Source organism: Trachinotus anak, unplaced genomic scaffold, assembly GCF_046630095.1.
Source record: "Trachinotus anak isolate AG129_WGS33_773 ecotype Australia unplaced genomic scaffold, CSIRO_AGI_Tana_v1 ptg000028l, whole genome shotgun sequence".
Taxonomy (NCBI): Eukaryota; Metazoa; Chordata; class Actinopteri; order Carangiformes; family Carangidae; genus Trachinotus; species Trachinotus anak.
The window spans coordinates 8,814,279-8,833,492 of record NW_027273879.1 but is presented as its reverse complement, the minus strand read 5'-3'; the positions used below and the strand labels follow the sequence as shown (position 1 = coordinate 8,833,492).

The 19,214-nt window shown below is 41.1% G+C and overlaps 1 protein-coding gene across 2 annotated transcripts in view; it reads left to right on the top strand.

The window, feature by feature from the left end:
* Nucleotides 1-10,640: 10,640 nt before the first annotated feature.
* Nucleotides 10,641-19,214, top strand: part of pappaa (pregnancy-associated plasma protein A, pappalysin 1a) — an 86,065-nt gene continuing 77,491 nt past the window's right edge. Inside the window, exons 1-2 of one of the 2 annotated variants that reach the window (XM_071465261.1) lie at nucleotides 10,641-12,030; nucleotides 17,499-18,603. In XM_071465261.1, coding sequence (XP_071321362.1) covers nucleotides 11,640-12,030; nucleotides 17,499-18,603 — 1,496 coding nt within the window. In that variant the 5' untranslated portion in view covers nucleotides 10,641-11,639. The remainder of the gene's footprint in view (nucleotides 12,031-17,498; nucleotides 18,604-19,214) is intronic. The other variant, XM_071465263.1, reaches the window with a different exon arrangement.

Genomic DNA, 19,214 nt, shown 5'->3' with positions numbered 1-19,214 from the left:
ACTCTGCCTTTTGTTAAGTATTTTTTTCACTGACATAATTTCTCTGTTTCGCAATTAATTTTCACCACAACAACCTGAGGCTTGACAAGTAACATTGCACATACCAATAAAATTGTGATATTTGGCTGGGAAATCATTCAAAATGTCAGAAGCTGAAAATAATCAACTCCTCTTTCTTGGCTCATTATACAATCTGTTCCGTCTGTTGCTGGGTTTTTGCCCCTCTGTTTTGTCCCCGCTCTATAGTGTCTGAACAGTCTTCAGCTGCTTGCTCAGTTCACCTTCTATTGCACCTTTCAAACTTCTTTCCCCACAAATGAGTTGTTGGACACAATCCCTTGGGCAGTGTTGATAGCTCATTAAGCTAAAACATATGCCATGTACTTGTAGCATAGTGAACTCTCTCCCCTGTTCCAGCGATATGTCCCATACTGCATGTTTATTTCAGATTTTAAAATCAGTTATTAAAGGAACGTATTCACATCTGTTTGGGCACTTAAATATAATCTGGACTCTCCCCTGCATCTGGCCAAGAAATAGTCCGGTGCACACCTCTAGAGGTGGTGGTAGGATGGTGGGATTTTTTTTAAACCTCTGGGCAGAGCCAGGCTAGCTGTTTCCCCCTGCTTCCAGTCTTTATGCTAAGCTAACTGTCTCCTAGCGCAGCCTCACATTTCACATACCAGCATGACAGTGGTGTCTATCTTCTCATCTAACTCTTGTGTATTTCCCCCAATGTGTTGAACTATTCCTTTACTGCCTGCGGTGTTTGACCTTACAAGATTTTATGATTCACAATTAGATCATTTCTTTGATATTAAACTGTGGTGATCTGTTTGTGTCACTTCTCTGTATTTAAAAAAAAAAAAAAAAAATTCCTGAAACATTAATGAATCAGGACAAAAAAATGTGATAAAACTAGAACAGACTGGGAGCATACATGTTTTGTATTACTTAACATTTTCATTTTTAATGAAATGTAAATCTTCTATGTGATTCTTATGTGTTCTGAAGGTAAAACAGTAGTAAGGTTCTGCAAGTTCATGTGCCATCACTTAAGTATATTGTTCTGCCTGATTTTAGAGCATTCAAAAAGCATTACTAACCTTTTAAATCTGTTTTATTGCTGCATGTCACTTCTGTGTTGTTAGGATATTGCCCATAGATTTAAAAGAATGATCTTTTACCACAGATCACCCCAGGCTAGCTCGCTCTTTATGTTTGGCTCTTAGCCAACTAATGTCATGTGAGGCGCCGCTCCAGAGCTGAGGTAAAGAAAGTATTTTTTTAATGATTTAGCATTGAGTGCCTTTCTATTCTATATTCCATCATTTCATTTCCATGATTTGTAACTACTTGGTGGCTGGAATTATTCCTTAGGGAGAATAATTCCTTGGCACAGAAGCAGACACTCAATTGAAAATACACACTGGGCAATTTTAATTTGAGAGGATACTGAAAAATGACCCATTTATTAAGCCTGTTTGATAATCAAAGCTAATGGATCATTTCAATTTTCTTAACTCTGCCATTGCTAAAAGGAAATGAGGAGAGGTTGCTTGTGTCTTGTAATTTGGATATATGAAATGAGATGACTTATAATTAAATGGAAGTATGCTTTTGTAATTGTAAAGCTTAATTGATTTTTTATTTTTTGTAAAAAGCAGGGTTTGAGTAATGATTTGAGATGAATACGCACTTCCACAAATATTTACCTTTTTAAAAATTATTGCTACCACTAAAGATGATCGAGTTGGCAGAGTGCATATGTGTGTGTGTGTTTCTGCCATAAGGAAATGATCACTATGCAGCTAGAGATGTAGATCTCCCACAAGGTGTCTCAGATCTGGAGCAAACACAGAGGGACCCAAGGGCATTACAGGTGCATCATGATGACGCACACCACTCATCAATGTCCTAGTCCTTGACAATGTCATTCCAAACTAAGAAAAAAAAGAAGCTTCTGGGATCTGTTCAGCAAGGCAGGCTTGTTTACATTCTCCCTTTTCTTACTCCTCCTAATTCTTTCTGGCGTTCTTTTTCCTCTCACTCCTTTGTTTTGATGGAAGCTGGTATCTTATTGGTGGAAACGAAAAGACAAGTTGATTGATCAGGCCGGGGGGTATTGATCAAGCTGATCCTCTGCCATGACCCTTGACCTTCTGATTGACAGCAGCCCCTATAATGAGGCCTCAGAACAGAGACCGTGGGATAGGGGGTTTTGCTAAGGGCATCTGTTGGGGAAAAAGAAACCCAAGGGGATGGGTAGCGTGCACACACACGCAGCCCAGCTCAATCAACTTGGTGCCATTGTTACATTGCAGTGCCCTCGATAACCCCAATTTGCATAATCGGCTTTTGCATTGTTTGGCCTAGACACATTAAGGTACAGCATTGCATTGTTGACTGCAAATCAGCACGTGCCCATTGTTTGCTCATCTCGATGTAGTGTTGTGCATTGTTTACTTATGCTGCAGCATGTGTTTTTCTGCTTAGCGACTTTAGCATCGCACTAAACGCATTATGTTTCCTTTCCCAGCAAGACTAAAATATGCATTACATCTTGCGTGACCGCAATGTGTCTACAAAAACCACAATGTTGTTTACGTACACCATAAAGCACTTTAATTATTTGCGACACACCCAAAGAACATCAGGTATTTATGTTCTTTACAAAGTCCACAACATTCTGTTAATGTTGTTTACAGAGAGCATTTTACACATTCCTGCCATTTTTCTTGGTTATAGTGGGCTATCTATCACTGTCTCTTGTTGATGCATGTCATGAGCAAGGATGAAAGTTTGGAAGGTGAACTTACTCCTGATTATCACATTCAAGTTAACACACATAGAGTGTATTTGAATGTACATGTGCTCCCGCCTATTCCCATTTCTGCTTACAGGTAAAACACACCTAGTACTGAGCCGTGACACCGGCGCCACCTTATGAATCTGATGCTTTATGAGCATGAGCAGTTTTTCTTTTATTGTTCAGATCAGTGTAAATATTGCCCTTCCAATGAAACATGCAACCTCAAAGATATTGAGCAATGAGGCTTGGTTGTATTAATAAAGGGAAAACTTTAATAGGTGTGAAGCTTTGAGATGTGCCTACAATGGTTTCTTGAGAGCATGTTGACTTTGGCACTTGAGTTGGACTTGTTTGGAAACCTCCTGACCTCCACACTGCAGGTGTTTTGTTTGGGTGAAACAATTTGTGTTGAGGCAAGCTTGCACTGCAGCATTACCTCCATTTTGAAACCAGTTCAACTGTGATTTACTGTTGTTATCTATATCTTGAGGTTTTCTCTCCTTGTTGTTTTACAGTGTTACTGCGCTGCTCTGTGGTCTCTGCTGTCAAATTTGATTCATCCTTTAACAGCCACTCTGCAGCCTCATGCAGTCAGTCCACAAGTGCAAGATTTCTGAATGGTCTAATTCATTTCATGTCATGCATGCAAAATCTGTGTCTTTGTTATCATGAATTTGTATTTTAATCAAATAGCAACAAAACTGCTGATTTTTTTGGTTGTGGGCAAGTTTGATGGCTTTAAGCCATATTGACTATATCCATTCATTTTGGGTCAGGGCAACATGATAAAGTTGATGTGGTGACCGTATTAGCTTTTTTACACATTGAGCAAATGCAGGGCTAGATTAGCATTTGGAGGGCAGATTGTGTTCACCTGGAGAATTTTAGTTCAACATTCACTCTCCTTTTAGCTTCCTGGAGGTAAATATTTGGCTCTTTAGTTACTAATACTCCACTAAACTCACAAGCTAGTTGCTAATTTTGTCTGTCCATTGTTTTGCTTGGTGCTGGTCAGGTATCGTTCAGAGGGTTTATCAGATGAAATTACAAGGCTTGGGAAACTGCAAAGTTGGGTAACATTGGGTAACAAGTAACATTTTTTACAATCCATGCAGTCATTTGATCCATTGTTTTTGAAAAAAATTCTCTATAACAGCATCAAAGTCAAATAAGTTACTCTTCACTAAAAAACCCCAAAATGCTGTGGTTAAATCATCAATTTTGCATGCATATCTGAGGGAAACAATTACTTTCCTTTCTGCACAATTAAGTGCAATTTTCCAATGGAATCAGGTTCCCTAATTAGCCTAAATCAGGCCTGTGTAGGCCTTCATTTGACTGTAGAGTAGGTGTTGAAAGGACTTAAGGTGCTTTGATCTAAAACTCTCCAAATGTCAAAATGGGTTAGATATACTATAAATAGGAACTTCTTATGGGTGTATTTCAAGTAAGTAACGGATGGAGGAATGGAGTTTTTCTTCAAGTAAGTTCTTTGTGTGAATGTTATGCTGAAAATTCAGTAGTGACAAACTGGCAATAGGTGTTGCATGAATTTGGTCCTTGCACTCTTTTCCTCAAATCATTCGCTGCCCTAAAGCAAGCTTTTTGGTCACCATAAATGTTTTTAATAAGACCAAGCCATTTTTCTTCCAATGGGCCATATCCCATTCACCTTACCAGACATTTTTCCACTCTTCCTCACCCAGATGGATCAGACTACTTCAAGCAAAAAGTTCCAGAAATCTTCCAAGAAATGATTTCTTTCCTTATTTCTTTCTTGGAAAGCATTCAGTTTCAGCCATCAATTGGTGAACAGGAGGCCTGTGCCAAATTGTTGTCAGTCCTGGGGGCTTGATGCCTCAACCTGGTTAATACCACTGCAGAAACCACTCTACTTTGTGTTTTTATGGACAAGCGTCACTGCAACTGTATTTCAAGTAGGCCGGCTAATGAGCTTTTTAACCATCTCCATATGGACGTGCTCTAACGTCTAGACGGAGGGGCAGTAGTGGTGGCAAGCAGTGGTGTGCTGACTACGTCGTACTCTGTATCCCTGCGCATATAATTCTTCCCCACAAGCAGTAGAGCTAAACGAAGGGCAAGCCTTGGTTGCCGTTGGGGAGCCATAATGGGTTACCACACGCCTCACAACAGAGGCTAAAATCCAGGATGTGAAGATGATGGGGAACACACTGCTCATGCACATTTACATATGTAGACAATAGTGTGATGTTCAAAATGGCTCTGTATTTCCTGAAGTGTCAAACTCAAATATTTAGTTTTTACTTTGAGAGTTTGATCCAGTATCCATGTTATTTCATATATCTCAGCTTTCTTAAATTATTGATCTACTCAAGGCCTTTCAATAGTGCAGAAATATTAACATGAAAAGAGACAATTCAATGTTAAGTCATTTTCCTGACTGGTCTATGTAATTTAGCCACTGGGCTTCTGCTTGAATGGCAGTAAACTTATGTAGCCTACATCTACTGAATTGTCTCATCATGTGTCTGGAAACCATGTGTCAGTGCAGACCTAGAAACAGTTCACCACTGTGATTCTAAAAGTTACTGTTTTAAAGTTAATATGTGGATAAGTCTGACAAAAGCATTGCTTTTTTCCGAGTTTTGGCTCTGCAAAACAGATGCATTTAAAAATGCCAGTCTTGCATTGCAGCTTGCATGGGAAAATTACGCTTTTTGAAAACACTAATGTGAGATTTTTATGTGAGAAAGCTTTTGAAAACATGAACAGTGCACTTCCATTTGGTGGCAATAGTGAGAAAGCAACTTTTTGCCACCTCCACGTCTCTCTCAATGCCCTTATTTACTTCATAAAAGCACAGACATGACACCATAAAAAGAAAGACACACCATTGCTAACACCTGTGTTGCCTGGGTAGCTACACTACAACACAACATAAGTGATCTCAGAGAAGGTTAGGCAGCTACAGAATTGAGCTTTGCCAGCTGAGGCCGAGCAAAGTGTTTCAGCAGCCAAGTTTGTCAAATCAATCTACACATTCAACCACACAGCTTACCAGATGGTGGTGGTAGCTACTTCATTGCCAACTGATCATTTAACTAAATTGAAGGAAGAGAAAAAGATTTTGAAGTTTTTTTTTTTTGTTTGGCATTACAGAGTGGACAGCAAATATTGTAGTAGATGGAAAACTTTCGAGAAGTAAACTACTTTTATCCATGTTTCTTTTATTGTAGTTATGGTGAAAACCAGAGTTGATCAAGAAACTATGACATGGATGAGACTCCCTACTGACTGCAGGGTAGGCATAAAATGATACCATACAGTATATGTTACCTTGGTTAGCCTTCATGAGCTGTTATATAATAGAACCAGATGCTGTGTGATTAAGCATACAGCCATTCAAGCATATCACTTGAGACAATGTGTCTTTTGCACCCCAAGATACCAACAGTGAACCACAGGGTTGTGTAGGATTGTGGGTGGCAATATGTGCAGTGAAGTACTACATGATGACCTGAAACTATCAAGCAATATTGACAGGGTTTGGTATGTTATTGTGTCTTCAAATGTTTTGTCAATTTCTTTTTTTTTCATTCATGCCAAACAATTTTAACCAGCAACTGGGAGCTGTGATTTGACAGTAAAAATCTGCCTGAAAGGTGCAGGTAAGTAGACAGATGTAGTCGGAGCATAGGAAGACAAGATTCTCAGTGGTAAGAAAAGATAGAGGTAGAGATACAACGCAGTCACATCCTGTCTTCCTCTGACTTTCTGCTGCTCTACAGCTGGAAGCTATGACTAATAAATGATGTAGCACTTTTGATAGGGGAAGATGAAGGGGCAGACTAGAGGGTTGGGCGGGATAGGGATGGCATATATATACAGTGTATACATACATATAAAAATAAAACAAAGTAATACATCAGAGCATAGTGATACAAATGCACTTAGGACAGATAAATAAATTACAGATATAACAGATATATGCTTGAGTTAACTTCTTCGTGGTCACTGTGATCCAGAATGATCCACTATCTGACACAAGATAATTCAATTTGTTCAATTTGCTGAAATGAGTTAATATAAATAAAACTAATTCACTTCGCTAATTCAGATGGAATAATATGAAATAATTTCAGTTTTCATCAACAGACTATGTCATTTTTATTGATTTTACGCATCACACCAGGAAGTAATTTGAGTGCCCTCTTCTCTGCTGTGGATGTTAAGTCGTGTCGCATTCTGCCGCTGCTCTGATTGCATTTTGATTATCAAACCATAACACAACAGCAGTCTTTATTTTCAGTGTCCATATATAGTATGCCACTGTCCAGCTGAACTGGGTGCCCTTCCATGCTAAGCGCATATAAATGACAGCTGTCATAAGCATTAGAAAAGATTAAACCCGATTTAAGGGAATGTATACATTTTCCGTAATCTTTGCGATATTCTGTTTAAAAGTAACAAACAACACCTCCATCTCAGTTAGCATATCTCTTATTGGGGAGTGCTTTCTTTTTATCAGAAACGGCCTGCGTTCCAGCTTTCATGGAACCACGGAAAATTCAACCTAGAATTAGTTTGTACGTAGCACAGGATTATACTCTTAAGGGCTTTGACGGGTATTCTGTTATGACATTATATTTAGAAAGAGCTACTGCCTTACAAGGCTTGGGCCACTATAATAGAATCCTATTGTCACTGCAGCTTTGTATAACTGCTTTAATTTTCTCTCAACCATTGAGAATTTTTTTGTATTTACTGTAAACCTAATCTGCATTATTCTTTAATATATTAAGATTGTTGACACTCTAGTGTATATCATTTTTTTCCTCCAGATCATCTACAATAAAAAAAAAAAAAAAAATGAGGCAAAAGCATTTAGGTTTGCACTTTAGAACAGCCACAGTCACAGATTAATCTGGGTGCATTAATGGATTATAGGACAATGTTTTTTTCCTATTTGACTCGCACTGCTCCACAGTCACTCGGATGACGTAGTGGGATTATTGTACAATACTGCAATCACTTTTCTCTAAACAGAAGTGATAGGGAGATAGCGATGGCTGCATCGCCAAGGGGGCACAGTGGAGGTAGAGCTAAAGTTTGACAATAGTTATGATTTATGTGCCATCAGACAAAGTTAAAATAGTTTCATTTCTTAACACATCATAATTGATGAAAACAAAATCTAAAAAAAAAACCCAAACAAACACATTAAACAAATATATTTTTACACCAGTGCTCATGGCACATGCTCATATTTTATCCATCTCACCAAGCTGTGACTTTTTCGGCCACACAGATGTAATCTCCTAGGAACAAAAGTGGGTGGCAAGAGAGGGGAGAAAAACACCAAGAATATTTGCATGCCTTCACTGACTATGAATGTAGATAATCCTAACAGTGTCACTTACTGGTACAGTGCTTTATCGTCTGCAGTTTAGTACAATGGCTTTCATTGCATATATGGATGGATGTGAGGATTGGAAATTAAAGACCATTGTGCAACAAAGATGTGATTCAAGTAATTGGGAGTCTCCTGCATTCAAAAAATATATATTAAATCATAATTCTCTTATTCAATCAGTCCTCCGTGTGTCACTGTGTCATGTGATGAACAAAGGTTGGTGTTTGTTGACCCCTGACTGATAACATCATGCCCTTGTGAAAGCAAATGTGGTGGGTTCTATTTTATGGACTGACTCAGATTTGCTGTGGGATTTGCAGAATAGCACAGGGGCTCTGTGACGTGAACCATCACAGATCACTGGGTTAAGATGGGATGTTGTCTTCCTGGACCATTAAATCCAGGACTAACTGGGAATCGGCCTGTTTTTGAAAGGGAGAGGAGAGATATTGTGACACTCTTTTACCGGCAAATGATAGAGCCAGGGAAGCACGCAGTTTGAACTTTGTGCGTGTTGATTGGTCCGTGCCCTGAGGGTTTGGATGGCTGGTACAAGACTGTAATAAAACAATTCAACTCCATCTCCTTGCATAACAGAGGGATGGTGAATGACCTTTATGTGAGCATGTTTCAGAGGTTTTTTTTTTTTTTTTTGTCCTTCCAGCCTGTACATAGTGTACCAACCTGGGAGGATGCTGACTGTAAGACATTAGGTCATCTATTCTATCTTCAGCACTCATGTTCCTTTACAGAGAGAGAGAGTGACGGTGTGATCTTGGGTGAAGAAGTGAAGAATGTAATTACAGGACTGGAAAATTCATTCACCTTCTGTCATGATACTTTGGCACCATGGTGGGTCAATGTCAGTGCCAACTTCTGATATCAGGTACATTTTTATGAAAATCTACTTCAGCACTAAATTACATTCAATTCTGTGAGCCAGTGGTGTTTTGTTGACTGAAGACAATATAAGCCAGTTGAAAAAAAAGTACACATCTCTGCATCAAAAGCAAGCGGTCTCATGGAAATCAGGAGTTTTTGAGACCAGCACCCAGACAAACACTCTTCCAAAGAGATGGAAGCGTTGCCATACAACCAAATCTGAAAGGAGAATTTCTTTACCCTGTTGTGTGAAGGTCTGGACACACAAAGTTATCCCATGTCTCCTTTGACAGGATTTAAATTTGTGATGCATGTGAAACTTACACTTGCAGAAACTTTCAAGGTCAAACACCTTTCAATATGTCATTTCCCTCCCCTGCTCTCAACACAAAAGGAAATATGTGGCTTAAAGTCGCAACGCCGTATGAAGAAGAAAGCAAATATTTAATGTTTGTCCTCTCTGCCCTTTATGGTAGGTGGCAAGTTTTGTCTGTCTAAACACACATTTACGACAAACAACCGTGGGAGAACAGAGAGGAAACACTGGCATTCCAGCTGACTGTTTCTACGAGCAGCCGCTGAAGGTAAAGTCTCTCTCTTTTCTGTGTCAAAATTTTCTCGAAGTAACAGTAACATTAACCAAAGGATTGTTATCATTTCACTCTGCAGCTGAGACTCATTAAGGGCTTTGTCACAGGTCTCAAAGGCTTACAAACCTTAACTGAGTGTGTAGTTTTGAAATTCACATCCATCTGAAGTGACATGTCAGTAAACATTAGGATGTGTGAGTCAACCTGAAACATACAAATCTCTTACATTTTTCTTTAGTTCAAATCCCTTTGACAAAATTCCTGCTGGCGTGTTAGTAACTTGGGATAAGCTTAGATTGGAGTTAACTGAGATGTTACGGAATATGAACAGGTAGGAAACACAGACGTTCCCTTACTGCTGTTCAAAACATCAAACTGTGGCTCTTAAAGTTAAAAAAGAAAGGACATCTGATCCATCAAATTAAATTAAGTAAAGAATGGACAGGAGCTGCTTCGGCTTTGTAGTTGTGCCATTATATATTTGATCTACTTCATTTTGAAAAGACATTAATGGGAAACATTGACAGGGAGAGTTAGAATACATCACACTTTGCCAAAGTTAAAATGATGGACTTTCCAAAAAGTCAGTGAGTAGCACAATAGTTTTTTTTTTTCCACATTGCATAAAACACATGGTATTTTTATTTTTTATTTTTTATTTTGGAGCTTGTAAATATCTCTCTGTCGAGTTTAAAACTTCAAAATAAAAGCTTTGATTTCGAAATAAAATCTGGCACAGTCTCTCTGTTATACAGCCTGCAACATTTTAAACATTGACTTTAAGCAGCAGCCCTTTAAGTAAGCTTCCATCTTAAGGAATGTGAGTGCCAAATCTACGACTGAAAATGACATTAACTTTAAAGCAGAGCTTTCTTGGGGGGTTTCAACTAAGGACACCACGGACTAGAGTAATTCCCTTATCTCCTCAGACTGCTTGGTTATGGTCCTGTGCAGTGGACTTGGTGGAAGTGCTGGATTGTTTAAATTGTAACCGCTAGAGGGATACATATACGCCTTCCAAACTCCGTAAACACCAGCCCATCACTATGTGCCATAGAGAGAATTACCGTCAGTGAGAGTTGCCTACCTGTGTGACTTCCCACTTTGAAAAAAAAAAAAAAACAAAAAACCCACAGCCCCGGAACATTTGAAACATGAGTTGTTCTTAAAAAGACTTAGAGAGAAACTGCCTCTAAAGCGGACGACGAGCTCCGACTCCTCCAAGTGTATCTGCTTCAGGCAATCAATGAGGACCGCGATGCTTACTTCTGCAGCTCTCTGTCCCTCTTTCTCTATTTCGCCTCTCCAGATATTATAGTGCATTTCAACTTTTGTACAGGCACACAGGCAAAGGGAAGTTTGGATTCCATTTTTGATCACAATTCACCTCTTGTTTCCTTTAATAAATATGAGAGGTCGGTTTGTTGTCACTTTTCTTTGGAATTTAATATGTGCCATTTCTTATGCTGTTTTACGGGTAGGATAAGGAAACAACAAAAAGGTGTGACAGGAGCTTGGCGGACAACTGTGGATTTCTGCGAGTAACTCCTACCGTCCAAAGGAGATGAGGGGGGCATCGGCCGGACCCCCCTCTTGATTGATTACTTATTAGTCATCCCTTTGGCTAAATGGGACCCATTGAAAAGGCACCGTGGAACACATACATGAATCAAATATTCCTGTGTCCCCTGAATGTCTCCAGAGTAGTTTTGCTTAAGAGAGGGGGTCGTGGCTTAGCATTATAAAGAGGGAAAAACAGCATAGCTTTATGGGTTTATTTAGACAGTTTCTACGGTTTGACATTCTACCGCTGTAAAAAGACAGAGGGAAAAAACTCGAGAGGATTCCAAAGAGGAGAACATTTGTGGACATATATATTTTTTTCTAGTTATTCCGTTGTTTCTTTTATTTTTTTTTTCTCTTATTTTAAATATTTTTTGGCCATTTCCTCTCCCGAAAAATGAAACTTTGGACATCACCCTGGGTGTCTTGCCTGGTGATTCTCATCTTGTGTTTTGGATCAGAGTGCGGGACAGCCCGGAGAAAGGGGAGATCCAAGAGGGAGTTGGTGCGCATTAGGGAGGCGAAAGCCACCATCCCAGGGGCTTGTGCCACACGTCTGCCCCGGGGCAAACGGTCTTTGCCCGGCTTGGAGCGACGGGTGCTTCGCCAGCGTCGGCGCTCCTCGCAGGCGGAGGACAACTCTCCAGACCGGGGGAACGCTGTCTATTTTACCGGCATGGGAGATCAGCTACGGCTGAAGCCTGGCGTGGAGATACCCAGAGGAAATTTCACTCTGGAGATGTGGATCAAACCGGAGGGAGGTCAACGATCACCCACAGTGATTGCAGGTAAGGTAGAATACACATCCCTCGTCCTATTTCCAACCCAACTCTTTATATTAGTGTAACTCCAAAAACTGCCGAGTTAAATCTCATAAGGAGAACCGAACATGCAAATGTGCACTATTTTATCCCAGCGTCATGTAGCTCATCAAACAAAGCAACATGCAGTTTTCAGCGAGTTGAAAATGAGTTCATCTATCAGACTAGACAATGATGTAATGCTTTCAAAAGTACAGCGGATATTTTAGGTAGTGCAAGTGTAGGGTCACTGGTGGAGATTTTTTTTAATCATATTTAAGTTTGCCACCTTGAAGAGCGACGATCGCTGCATTATGATTACGTTTCATAAATTATTTCTCTTCTTATTTCTTCACTTCAGAAAGATGGTGCATGCGCGTTATTATCATAAAATCTAAGTGAGGAGTACGGGCAGCAGATGTAGGCTACTGCATCATTTGACCGGCAGCTGATGTCACTGTGCGTAAAATGTAATTTCTCTGAGTCGACTTGGCTATTTTAAAACTATGATGTAATGGCCAAAACTTTGTGAGCGAGCACGTCACGTCAGGCACAAACGGGAGAGATCCGTTGAATGTGGAGGCGCTCAAAGCTCGCAGCTCAGACAAGCCGCAAGCTTGAGTGTCCCCCAAAATCGACACCTTTGGATTGGCTACCGGAGTTACGAGACGGGGCTGAGAGCTCCAGGGTTCCCCCACCACCTCCCCACCCCAGTCTCTTGCGCGAAAATGTCCTGCCTAATGTGTTTGTGCAGCGGAGGTTGTGCGCTTGGATTGGTGTTAAGCACAGTCTCTCCAAAACGCAGACCCTTGCGCGAAACCATGGGTTACTCGCCGAGTTTCTAATTAAAGGCACAATCAGATAGTGATGATGCATTTCTATCCACTGACTGCGCAGAGGAGGACACACAGACACTTGAGTAGATCCCTGCCGTCACAGGAAAGGTTGACACTTTGTAGTTGTCATCTGTGCGCACTCCTTTTTTTTTTGTCCTGCCAAGTCTGCAGCCATGCGTAAAGGAGCACCAGAAATGTGTGAAAAACTGCTCTGCATCATCTGTTTTGACCAATAGCGCTTTTGTGCATTACAGTATTGGACAGTTTCTTTTTGTTGCTTTTCCTTACCGATAGGGAGCGTTGCATACACAACTCATTGCCTGCTACAGTACTTGTGCAGATGGCTGCCTTTGAACTGAACTGAACTGAACTGAACTCAGTCCTCCTCAGCCTTCTGTATGCCAGTCTTCACGTTTGGGGACTTTACTAAACCATATGAGTAAATTTACGTGCTCCTTTATTTTCTATCTGTCTGGCTCTCTCAAAACAACCCCCTCCCTCCCACACACATAGATAATCACTTATGTGTGTGTGTATCAAGATACAGTACACTTTTAGGTAGTGCTGGCCAGTTGGCAGGGACATGCTCTGCAAAGCCAATCCCTTGTAAGAGTCTCAAAGTGGGGGTGGAGGGGGGTGGGGGTGGGGATGGTGATGGTGGTGGTGGTGGTGGTGGTGGTGGGGGGGGGGGGGGGGGGGGGGGGGGGGTTGTGACCTGAGTGACTCTTAGATTTTCAGGGGATGGACACAATAACAGGAACATCTGTACAGTATAATACAATCTAGCACAACAACAACACAAACGACCACCACCACATTGACCACGGATTTGAATAAACACCTCTCTGACACAATGTTAACAGAAAATGAACATCGTAGGCTTTACAGATGTGGTGTTGGATCACATTATTCTGTACAGGTGTTGTTGTTGATGTGCTCGCACGTCGCCCCCCCCCCCCCCCCCCCCCCCCCCTTTCACTCTTGTGCTGGGTCTGAATGAGATTACAATTCATGTATAATCTTATGTGTTCATTTTCAAGATTTGCTCCAAGTGTGCTCACATCAGTGAGCCAGAGAGGGGCCCCAAAGAGAACAAATATGATGATCAAACAAATTCAATAAAGCCTAATCTTTTAAATCCAATTCAGGCCTCAAAAATCCCAGTGCCTCTAAAAATGCTCCATCCCCTTGTTTTGATCCCAGCACAGTGTTGTTTGCAGCAGCTGTTTTTTTTACTCTGTTGTTTTTGACCATCTCTCTCTGTCTCTCTCTCTTTTTTTTCTTTCTTGCTTTCTTTCCCCCCAGATTTCATTTTTACTTCAAGTATGTACATGTATGTTATTTTTTTCTGTGCAATTGGGAAGTCAGAGTATCATCACAGTCTCTGCTTGATAAACAGAAACTCAAATTTGATCTTTGCATCCATGACCAATTTTAGTGACTTGTCTCTGGTTTTGAGTTGTTTCTGCAGAGTCTTTGCCAAAATATCTTCATTTAGGAAAAACACATGAAAAGATTATGACTAACTGCCCAAAATGATCAATTCATTATGGTGCATGAGGAATAAACTTCAAGTTATTAGTTGCATTTTTCATTGGAGGTGACTAATATTTGTTTGACTATTCCTTGGAGGGGTATAGGGCAGATTTAGATGCTGTCTTGTTTAACCACAAAACAGATTGTTCAAGGATCAAATACCACTGATCAAACCATCATTGAATAACAAGTGTGGACTGTCTTGTGTCCTTTAAAGTGAACCACAAGACTTCTACAGAAAAAACTGTGCTTTCATGTCCCGAGTATGACAGTAAAATGTGGTTAGAATTGATCCCAGGTTTAAAAGCATTTGAGCCATTGTAAGCGTTTACACACACACACACACACACACACACATACACACTCACACACACAACCACACAATCAGAACATCAAGTTCTGTGTCCAAATGTTATGCAAACTTTGTTGTGGCCTGTTAGCCCTTGTATCCGGGTCATGTTGGGTTGTCCCGTATCAAAGGAAGAGGGAAATAAATCACAAGAGGAACGGAGGCTCTCTTCCATGACCTGGGGACAATTATATGCAGACGTTGGCAGATAATTGCTGCGATAACAGATATATCTTGGTGCTGTTATCTAGTTTGATGAGACACACAACAATATGTTCAAAAACAAATCTTGCTTATTGAGAGCCCTTTTTTTGCACGGGCACTTAAAAAACTGTTTCCTCTTCCTGTTTGATTAGAGTCAAATGTAACTGGGATGCTATGAATAATCTTCAGACCATGATTAATAACCTAACATGTGGTTTGAGTTTGAAGAGAGGCTGAGGACTAACTGTAACTCTTATCCTCAGCGATCATGACCTCAACTAGAAACATCTTCACAGTCTTCTCATTAGTTTGAACCACTGTTACTGTCATCCACTGACTGCCTTATTTATGAGTGTTGTTGAATACCCCGAAATGCTGATTCATGTGGTTCCATTTAATGAGAGAGTGACAGGGAGACATGTGAGTGGGAGTGTGTCACGGTGTAAGTTACAGTGTGTAAAAAGTGGTGTTAATTTATGTCATCTGACATTCAAAAACGTGTTGAAGTGCAACTCGTGGTAGATCATTTATGACTCATTTAAAGCAGCATTTAGTTGATTTAAATCAGAGTGAAACTTGACAGCCAAGTCAAGTGTTTAAAGTCAAGTGTTTTAAAGTGGCGCGATGACATTTTTATTATCGATATCTTTGTTATGTTCGTTAAGTCTGTTTTTAAAATATCAATGGAATTTTCCATTGTCTCTTCAAGGAAATTGCTGTGGCGGTCACTTTCGTATGACTATGAAAAGTGCCTTTCTTTGACCTTTGAGAGCCAGAACCGCTCAAAAGTAAACGAAGTCCTCATTGTTCCCTTCCTCCCTGCTTTTTATCAAGTCCCTGTGACATTTTTCTTTGTGTGTGCATGTGTATTTTTTTAACTTAACTTTTTCTTTTTTCCTGAGTGTATTTTTCTTGGAAGAAGACAAATGGCAAGTGCGAGGAAGGTTGCCTTTGAACCTGACAGGAACAGCTCTCCACTGTAGCGTGTGCACATGCAGATCCCTTCATGTGCGTGTTTGTTTATGTTTCTGAGTGGACACAAATGTGTACCTCAGTGTTTCAGTTTGTTCTGTGCATATGTGGGGGTGTGTATTTGTTCACGAGCACGTATATATGCATATCTGTATTAGAATGTGCATATGTGTGTGTAGGTGTGTTTGTGTGAGCCCGAGCAGTCGCAGTGCAGGGTCTGGAAAAGTGTAGTGTGTTAGATTAATTGAGCATGGCAGAATTATGACAGCTGTTTACACTAGGAGCCCTACAAGCATTTTAGCACACCTTTTAGCCTTGAGTGCGCTAGCTGACAGATGGAAGGCTTTTTCCTTCCAGTGTAGTGGAAAGCCTGAAAACGTCATCCACCAAGAGACTGACCTTGACGCTGAACCCAACCCTCACTCTTTGAACATTAGTCCATTGAAATACCAAGTTAATGAATGTGCACCGGAGTGTTCATCTAATTAGAAACAGGTCAAAGTTAGCAGGATGTCTGTGCAATCACCATTAGCCAGCCACTTATTGCAGGCTTTGATAGCCTAATCGATGGGGAACAAAGGCATCTGAAGTGGACAAGTACTTTGAGGCAAAGATGTGAACGTCACTATGATAATCAGCTTATAATTCCTGACCATACTAAAGGTAGCAGAGACAAATATGAAGGGTATTTACCGGCATTTAGAAACAACTGTAAAGGACACTCCATACCGTCTTCATATGGGCTGTGTGTGCAGGTCACAAATTGAGTCTCTCTTTGTGGATAAGTATAACTACCAGAAAGTCCATGGTTAGAAGTGCTACCTTAATATTAACAAATCCCAGAAATGTATTCTTGTGACAAGAGTGGAGTCCAGCTCTCTCCCCAGAATCACCTGTGAACACCAAGATTTTCACATGCTGAGATGGACCTTGTGAGGCATGTCAAAGTGCTTTGGAAGCTGTGTGCAGTTTGACTGGACTGTTTGGATATATGCAACAGTCACGAACATGTATTAACACAAACACACATGCACACGCACAGACGTGCACTTGTGTGCCTGCACACACGTACCTCAACAAGCGTTAAACAAACAAACAGTTAGCATTCAGAGATCCCCTAAGAAGTGAAAACACATTACCATGCTGAAGCTGACACACACGGTCCAAGTGAAACAGGAAAAAGGTGTTTTGGTGCCTCTACAAAAACAAGGCTTTAGCAGAAAACTAGCGTTCTCTGGCTACACAGCTGGCAAGGGACATTTACATGAACAACTTTAAATGCGCTCAGTGTTCATGAAAAGCCGCGACCGAGATATTTCCATGGGGTCTCCCTTAGCTAAACATGCACTTCAACCCAATTTCCAGGACAACATGGCCTTAGATATTAAAAAAAAATGTTTCAGTTTTGCTCTCTAACCTCAACTACATTTTTAGCATTCCTCTGGAAAAGGATTATCTTTTGTCTATTTATTTTTGTTATTACCGTTGGTTGTTGTTCACATTCACACCAGAAAATTAAGGCACGTATTAAATGACTTTTTTTTTCATTCTTTCTCCAGGCCTGTACGACAAATGTTTCTATGCCTCCAGTGACCGTGGCTGGCTGCTTGGCATCAAGGCAGTTAGTGAATATGGGAACCGTGAACCCCGCTTCTTCTTCTCCCTTAAAACAGACCGTGCCCACAAAGTGACCTCCATCCACTCCAATGCTCGCTACGTCCCCAACCAATGGGCACATGTGGCAGTCACGTATGATGGCGTGTACATGAAGCTCTTTGTCAATGGCGCCCAAGTCGGCGTCAGTCGGGAGCAGTCTGGTGATATCTTCAGTCATTTGACCAAAGAGTGCAAAGTGCTGATGATGGGGGGGAATGCACTAAATCATTATTACAGGGGAGCAGTGGAAAGGGTGGGTCTATGGAGGCAAGCCCGAGGGCAGAGGCAGATTATCAGGGATATGCAGGGCCATGAAGACCCCCAAGATCTACCTCAGCTGGTCATTCGTGAAACCTTTGAGCACCCTGGCCGAAAATGGCTGACTGTAAAAGATGGTAAGTTTCCAAAGCCTGAGCAGGGAGGAGGTGGGCGATTAGGGTTTCTGGGTGGTGGCGGAGTTGGAAATGCTGAGGGATTACTGGACACAACGCTGGATCCTCCAACTTGTGGTCAAACTGTCTGCGACAATGTTGAGGTCATCAAAAACTACAACCAGCTTTGGACATTCCGTCGGCCCAAGAAAGTGCGATATCGTGTTATAAATATATGGGACGATGCACGGATGAGGCCGACTGTATCTGACCACCAGATCAGCCTGCAGCACCAGCAGCTAAATGATGCCTTTAGCCCTTACAACATCACCTGGGAACTCAGCATTCACAATGTGACCAATTCCTCCCTTCGTAACCGGCTGATTCTAGCTAACTGTGATATCAGCAAAGTTGGCGATGATGCATGTGACCCAGAATGCAACCATCCGCTGACAGGGTATGACGCAGGTGACTGCATGTCGGGGCACCGGAGCCGTTGCCCTGAACACAAACAGGGGAATGGTGTATGTGACCCCGAATGTAACTGGGAAAACTTCTTGTATGACCTTGGCGACTGCTGTAATCCCAATGTGACGGATGTGACCAAGACATGCTTCAACCGATCCTCTCCACACAAGTAAGATCGCTTCTTTTACATTTTGCATGCTATCATGTGCTATCATGATCTCATATCAGCACTGGTAATCTCTTGGTAAACTATTTGGAAGATGTTTAATAAACATATGACTTAAACTTGCCAAAAACTTTAAACTAACAACAACATTCCTATCTTAATTTCATACATTTTTTGTGGTTGATATGACTGAATAATTTTGGTAAACCCACTCCACACCGTGGCCTCACATGCCTTGTGTAAATCAAACAACAAATCTTTCCATACATGTGTCCCTGAAGATAGGTTTTGATGTCTAGTCCTACTGTTTCCTGACCATTGGGGCTGAGCCTGAGTGTAACTCAACTCCCATCCTGTGTGGCCTGGGATATCCTCTGGGGGCAGCTAGTCCAATCTAGCCTTGGCCTGGTTCAATCAGTGTTCCACACTTAAGCAGGGCAAAACAAACGCAACTGGATGACTTTCCTGGTAGCAAATGCGCAGGCCAGACCGCTCATTTTTGTATCCATTTTTCAACAACTCTCCCCACTTTTTTCTACTCTGTGTCTCATATACCCAGTGGTCCTCATTAAGCTGGCTTGATTGGAGAAGGGAATCGGTTTGGAAAGAGTGAC